At 31.1% G+C, this 8,015-nt stretch overlaps 1 protein-coding gene across 1 annotated transcript; it reads left to right on the top strand.

The window, feature by feature from the left end:
* The first annotated feature begins 2,429 nt into the window (after window positions 1–2,429).
* On the top strand, window positions 2,430–6,493 carry LOC111013400 (cathecol O-methyltransferase 1). Its single transcript, XM_022287836.2, has 4 exons — window positions 2,430–2,908; window positions 3,738–4,051; window positions 4,728–4,792; window positions 6,028–6,493. Exons 1-4 carry the CDS (start codon window positions 2,493–2,495, stop codon window positions 6,322–6,324), a joined length of 1,092 nt encoding a protein of 363 aa, XP_022143528.1. The 5' UTR covers window positions 2,430–2,492; the 3' UTR covers window positions 6,325–6,493.
* Window positions 6,494–8,015: the final 1,522 nt, after the last annotated feature.

Here is an 8,015-nt window from a genome sequence, read left to right as displayed (position 1 = left end):
ACCTTTTTTATTTTTTTTACCCAATTTCTTTTATTTTTCTTATTTAATTTTAAACCACTAGTACTTCTTTTCTCTCTCTCTCTTTTTTAATTTCCTTATTATCTTTTTTTTTTACTAAAAAAAACAAACCGTCCTTACACAACATTTTTTCCCAACAACAATTTTCTCCCCATAGTTAATCAATTTTCAAACCTTCAATTTTTGTTCTAATTTCTTCATGAAGATTTCATTTTGAGAAATATTGTGCTTCTACTTTTATTTTTTTTATATTCATTTGAAGACTTTATTTAGTAAGATTTTTTCATACAAAATTTGTGAGTTAAATTTGTATATCTACTCTTTGAGGGAGTTTGTAAACTTGTTCTTTAAATTCAAAGTCTTGGAAGGGTTGTTCTTGAGCTCGAAAAAGAGTGTTAAGACGATTTGATCCTGAACCATAGAAATAATCAGGTTTGTACTTTTATTTTAGTGTTTTGAACCATAGAAACACAGAGTAACCGCGGTGGAGATTACGGCCGAGCTCAATACAATAATTCCAATGTCTTTTGAAGCAATTAAAGCGAAACTCTAATGAAAAAGTTATGACGAAACAAGTTCAAAAGAAATATATCCATAAAGTAGATGCCGCCTCCAATGTCTTTTGAAGCAATTAAAGCGAAACTCTAATGAAAAAGTTATGACGAAACAAGTTCAAAAGAAATATATCCATAAAGTAGATGCCGTGGCGGCGGAGTAATCTCAGTTAACCAACTAGAAAGCGACACATGGTGAATGTGCGACTAGAAAAAAAGAGGAAAGAAAACATAACAAAATGAAAAATACATGATAGGAACAAAAACTTACGTTATCATTTAATGAGGGTAGACAATGGCATGACTATTTAAAAAAAAATTAATGATTAAATGAGTACACTGGATGAAAGGGAAAAATACATTTTTGGTCCCTGAGGTTTGGAGTATGTGTCAATTTGGTCCTTGAGGTTTCAAAATGAATATTTTTGATCCCTAAGATTTGGGGTATGTATCAATTTGGTCCTTAAGTTTCAAAATGAACACTTTTGGTCCCTAAAGTTTGAAATTTGGTCTAAATGGTCCTTAACCGTTATTTGATCGTTAGTTGACATAACGAAAAAATGACGTGGTAATTAATGAGTTACTGGACTTTTTTAATTTGTTTTTCAATTTGGTCCTAACTAGTCATTTGTTAATTGCTAGGTCATTTTTCTGTTAAGTCAACTAATGGTCAAACAACACTTAGGGGTCATTTAGAACAAATTTTCAAACTTTAGGGATCAAAAGTGTTCATTTTGAAAGTTAAAGGACCAAATTGACACCTAACCTAAACATCAAGGACCAAGAGTGTTCATTTTGAAACTTCATGGACCAAATTGACACCTACCCCAAACCTCAGAAATCAAAAATATATTTTTCCCAAAAAAAAAAATCTCCACACAACATTTTTTTCTCCTCCTGAAAAAAGAACATTGTACTGGTTGACTCTAAGCCGTGGAAAGAGTCGGGTTCTTGAATCGAATACCCAAAAGGCGCTTGGGGATTGGAGTAGACAGTTTTTGCGGAACCATTATAAATTTTCGGTATCATTTTTTCTAACATTTTCCTATTTAATTTTTGCGATTAATTTTTTCTTATCATAAATTGCATAAAATTAATTGCTAAAATTTATTTTTTATGTTTAGTGTCCATCTTTATATTAGAATTAGTTATGGGGCTTGAAATGCATTCCTAATTTATTAATTAATTTTTTAAAAAATTATTTATTTGTAAAAAGTGTATTTATTTGTTTAAATTGGACTTACTAGATTAAGAAGTTTATTCATTAAATTTTATTCCCTCTTCTAGGATTGTCCTACCGATCCAACACAAAGTATGCTACATAATTGTATTTTGCTACGCTTCACATAAAATTCAATTTCTAACTTAAATATCGGAGTGTGTGTGGCTAGCACCACACCGGTGTGTATTCTTTTTATTCTGCAGGTTTTGTCGAATCTCTTTTATTTTAGAAGATTAATGCAAATTTATTAATTCTAATATGGTCAAATTTCTACATCAACACCAACATATTTCTTCATTTTTTATCTAGTTTTTTTTATAAGATTTTAAAAATCTAATTTACAAAAAAATAGTTTTCAAAAACTTGACTTAAATTTCAAACGTGTTTGGAATGATGCTTCCCTCACATGTAGTTTGTCCTTTGCGCACCAAGGGAAAATAAAAAAGCCGAATGAGGAATATATGTATATATGTATATTTATATATTTATATTATTTATGACTGAAAAGTAAGATATATTTTTACCTAACATGCTTTTCTTAACTTTAGTCTTTTGGGTGGAAACAAGCCCCACGTTGATTGGACAGACAACCAACCAAGGTAAAAGGAATTACATATAAAATAACAACTGACGAAAATGATTCCATTCCCAAACCTCATCTCTTCCTCCAACTCCAACCACAAAAAAAAGTTGCACAAATGGAACAAAAAGCCATCAATTCCTCCTCCGCCGACGACCAAGAACAGCAACACTTTGCTTACGCTGCTCATTTGGTTACCTTATCAGTTTTTCCCTTCACTCTCCAAGCCGCCTTCGAGCTCGGCGTCTTCGAGATCCTGACCAAGGCCGGCCCCGGGGCCGAGCTCTCCGCGGCAGAGATAGCAGCAAAGATAACGGCGACGAACCCGAATGCGGCGTCGATGGTCGATCGGATACTGAGGCTTCTGGCCACGCACTCGGTGGTTGGATGCTCCACGGCGGAGGATGAAGGTGGGAATGTGAAGAGACTCTATAGCCTCACGCCGGTTTCTAAGTATTTCGTTCGTAACGAAGATGGTGTGTCGTTGGGCCCTGTCATGGAGTTGATTCAAGATAAAGTCTTTCTTGATAGCTGGTTTGCATCTTCCAAATGTTTCTATTTACTTGAAATTATTAGACTGATTTGGAATTTTATTATTGTACAACTATGTCCATGTTGGTTAGATCTATTGACGGGAAAGTTGAAATTTGTTAATGTATCTGTAAAAGATTAAATTTATGGTAATTTAATGTGGTCTTAGAGCGGGAGGGGTGAAGATATCTATAAAAAGTTAAATTTACCATAATTCATTAACATAGTTAAGTTTTTGGGTAGATTTGAGGGCCAGTAGCTATTTTGTTTTATGATTTTGGTTTTTGGGTCGATCGTGAATTCATGTATCAAATATTTTAAGTGTTATATCCAAAGTTTCAAAATATATTAATAAACAATAATGTATACATCGATTTTTTTTAACAAATTTATTTTCAAAAAAGAAAAACAAATTAACAAATTTTTTAACGTTATTTTTTGTATGGAAGTGCTAAATTGAGAATTTCTATACACGAAAGATAAAATTAAGAATCATAAAACATTAAGGACAAAATTGGGAACATTAATATACTCAACCTAATATTAATGATCAAACTTTCAAACGAAATCATAAATCCTAATCTATAATGTGGTGTTTATAACGGTTCATTATGTTTTTATAAATTATACCTGATTTGTCGTAATTTCTTTGTATGTTGTTTCCATTTCTTAAAAGTATACATGGTCAATTTTTTGCTAAATTTCAGAAATAAAAACAAAATAAATAGACCCATGGATAGAAGTTGCCTTTCTAGACTTAATTATTCTTTAAAAGAAAATAAAAAACAAAATGATAATTAAAAGTTTAACAAAAAAAAATCAAAATGTGTAGGAGAGAGCTGAAGAATGCAGTCATTGAAGGAGGAGTTGCTTTCAATAGGGCTCATGGTGGAGTACATGCCTTTGAATACCCTGGCCTGGATCCAAGATTTAACAAGGTTTTCAACACTGCAATGATCAATCACACTACCATGGGCATCAAGAAGATTGTTGAGTCCTACAAAGGCTTTGGAAATCTCAACCAACTTGTGGATGTTGGTGGAGGCCTAGGGGTCACTCTTCAAGTCATCACTTCTAAATACCCTTCAATCAAGGGCATCAACTTCGACTTACCTCACGTCATTCGTGATGCCCCGGCCTATCCCGGTACATAGTTCTAGAAAATTTTTAGTTTTAATTTGGTCTCGACAGACTTTTAAGAAGTTTTGTTATTATTCTCATATGTTGACATATATTAGTGGTTTTACGATTTCCTTGTTATTAGTAGAAGCATGAGAAATCAAGTCGAACAGTTGGTTCAGTTAGTTCGATTTTTGGTGTAATTTGGTGGTCTGTTTTAAAGTAACCGAATTGACTCTTCATACCAAAACTTATATTTAAGACTGGTAACCAAAACCATTAACTTAATTGAAAGACATGTTAACAAAAAACCGAACTAGTTAGGTTCAGTTTGGTTTCATTCTCTAGAAAACTAAACTAGTTCAAACTCAAACTAATTTGCATCTTCTCCCCTAGTCATTGATGAAGAGCAATAGAATTCCAAACCCGCAAGTTATGTTGTAGATGTGGTAAATGAGATTTATGATGCATCATTTTCTTAAAGATGGTAGGTAGAGGTTTGATGAGTCATGCTCTTTTTTTTTTTTTTTTTTTCTGAGTCATGTTTTTAGTAAGGATTTAATGTTTATGATGGAAAAGAAGAAAGGGTATGTTGGGTAAGTCATGTTTTAAATGGGTGAATTTCAAAGTTGAATTCTGTTAAATCTAAGGGTGAGTTGTAAAGCAAGAATTTTAAGAGAGATTTTTGACAATTATGTTGCAGGTGTAGAACATATAGGAGGTGACATGTTTGAGAGCGTTCCAAAGGGAGATGCTATTTTCATGAAGGTTGGTTTTTCTTTATATTTCTTTGTTATCATTTATGTTTTTTTTATGTCTTAATTTTAGTTTTTCATAAACATATTTGTCTGAAAATTTTAATTTATCATGTAATGTTTGAGATGTTCTTAAAATTGTAAAGAATTAATTGAGGAAAAAAGACATTTATTGTTTTTGGAATTTGATTCAATTAGAAAGAATGAATCTAATATTTTACAAAATTCGAGTTACTTCTATGTTGTTAAATAATTGTATTAAAGGGGAAAAATGTATAAAAGAAAGAGATCAAAAATAACTACGGGGCCGTTTGGTAACGTTACTGTTACTTCTTATTTCTTATTTTTGGGAAAATAGATATGTTTGTTAACCCATCCCGTTTCTCGTTTCTAAATTTTGAAAAAATGTTTTAAGAAAAGTTAAATCTAAAGGTTAAATGTTATATATTATGATGTGAACTTTGGTTTGGTATCACCTGCGTAATCTATGTTCTATTAGTATTATCTCTTCGCTTCCAAGGTTCAACCTCCATTGTACACAAATTTTTTTAGTATTTTTTATTTTTAGATTTTATTTTTTTTAGTACATGTGGGTTGAAGTTTCTTTAATGAATTATATTATTTTATTTTAATTATAAATAAAAATGAGTAAACATGAATTAAGAATATATACGAGGATATGAGTTCCAATCTCATCTCAACAAGAAATAGGAAATAGTTATCAAACATATATTTTCTTTTATTTCTTTTTTTTCGAGAAACAAGAAATAATATATTTATTTTTCTAATTCTAAACAAATTGAGAAACAACACCTAGAAGTCAATAAACGGAAAATAGAAAATAGTAAACGATTCTCATTTTAAACTAAATAAACAAACAAGGGAAGTTTTTTTTTTTTTTTTAATTCCTATTCTCAACTCACAAACTCTAAACCGGTAAAAGTTAATACTATCATTTAATTAATTTTCTTTTAAATTTTTGTGGTCTGCTTTAAGCATTATTGTAGTTAAACTAATAATGTATTTTCCTGATTGGATTTAAGTATTTACGTTACTAGATACGGGTCTTTGCAATATTTGTCTGATCACAAATCGTTTGCCTGTAACTATTCAATATCCTTACAAAAAAATTAATCACATCGGAGCATTTATGCATTCGAATCCATTTTGAATTTGATAAATCCATTGCTTGTATGCGTTGATTCACCCATGTTAATATTACTTTTTTTTCCATGAAAATTGTTATAGTGGATACTTCATGATTGGAGTGATGAACACTGCGTGAAGTTGTTGAAGAATTGTTATGCTGCAATTCCAAATGATGGGAAGGTAATTGCAGTGGATGCAGTGGTTCCATTGGTGATCGAGACTACGATTACAATGAAATCCATTACCCAAGGCGATGTGCTTATGATGACTCAAAATCCAGGGGGAAAAGAGCGAACTCGAGATGAATTCAAAGCACTCGCAACCAAAACTGGGTTTAAACGTATCAACTTTGAATGTTTTGTATATAATCTCTGGGTTATAGAGTTCATCAAATGAAACTATAGTTTTTTTTCCCTCCTTTTTCAAAAGAAAAAATGAAACTATGCTTTAATTAATTTTATTTTGGTACAAGAAACTCTCATATCTCTATTATATTTTTATTCCACACCTTTCAAACCTTTATTGTAGTTTTTGAACATTGCATAAAAGAAAAGAAGTTATTCTACTCCTTATTGTTAGTTTTCTGATAAATGTTTAATAGAACCATCGTTTGTTTATTTGTTTGTTGAGTAAATATTTGAATTGTACAAGTACTTAAAGATCATAGTGTAGTAGGTAAAGTATCAAGTTTCAAAATATAATTTTTTTTTATTAAAAGATTAATGAAAAATAAACGAGAAAAAACTAAGATTAGTAACTTTTTGTTGCAGTACTTGGAGACTAAAACATAATATTTGACAAAGTTATTGACTAAAATGCACTAATTAAACGTGTATAGATCAAAACAAAAATACGTGTTTGAAAATTACTTTTATTAGTTATTAAAAGTTGGCTGAGATTTTACCAACTATTTCAAAAAACTAGATAACAAAAAGAGACATAGATGAAAGTAGTATTTTTAAGCTTAATTTTAAAAAATCTAAAACTAAAACAAAATGATTTGACAAAAGAATATGAAATCAAAATCAAAATTTTTAGGAGTGAGTTGAAGAATGCAGTTATTGAAGGAGGAGTTGCTTTCAATAGGGCTCATGGTGGAGTACATGCCTTTGAGTACCCTGGCTTAGATACAAGATTTAACAAAGTTTTCAACACTACAATGCTCAATGAAACCACAATGGGCATTAAGAAGATTGTTGAGTCCTACAAAGACTTTGCAAATCTCAATTAGCAACTAGTCGATGTTGGTGGTGGTCTAGGGGTCACTCTCCAAATCATCGCTTCTAAATACCCTTCGATAGAAGGCATCAACTTCGACTTACCTCACGTCATTCGTGATGTCTCGGCCTATCCCGGTACATAGTTTTCAAAAGTTTTAGTTTTAATTTGATCCCTACAAGTTTTTGAAAAGTTTTGTTATTGTTCTTCCTATGTTGATATTAATACTTATAAGATGTGTTTGTGAGCAGTAGGGGTGTAAGTAATCAAACTAAACTGAACCGAACCGAACCAAGTTTGTTTAATCAGCTTAATTTTTACCGGTGTGGTTCGATTGTCTATTTTAAGTTAACTAGAAGACAAGCTAACGAAAAATCGAACCGATTCGGTTCGATATATCAGTTTCTTTCTCTACAAAACTAAACTGGTTAAATCTTGCATTTTTTCTCTCCAAACTCGAATCGATTTACACTCTTAGTCATTAGTGAGGAGTAATAGATATCTAACCGGGTAACTTATTTGTAGATGTGGCAAATGACATTCATGATAGGTCGAGTAAGGTTAGTTAGAAAAACATGAATTTTGGTAGGGGTTCAATATTTTGATGGAAACGTAGAAAGGGGTGTTGGGTAAATCATGTCTTGAATTGGTGAATTTGAAGGTTTAAAATTGTTATAAATTTGTGTAGCAAAAAATACTTACCGCAAGTGTACGGTCAAGTTTTAATAAAAATGGTAAGTAATTACCGATATCATCCACTGGATTGGTTTTCTAGTCACTCAAATACTACAGATATTAATGTCTAATTTTATCCAGAGAAACAATAAGGGATTTATTTTGAAACACAAAAATCAAATAACAAAGCGATT

The sequence above is a fragment of the Momordica charantia genome, unplaced genomic scaffold (genome assembly GCF_013281855.1).
Source record: "Momordica charantia cultivar OHB3-1 unplaced genomic scaffold, Mcharantia_2.0 BLBB01000164.1, whole genome shotgun sequence".
NCBI lineage: Eukaryota > Viridiplantae > Streptophyta > Magnoliopsida > Cucurbitales > Cucurbitaceae > Momordica > Momordica charantia.
This window is presented reverse-complemented; position numbering and strand designations above follow the sequence as displayed.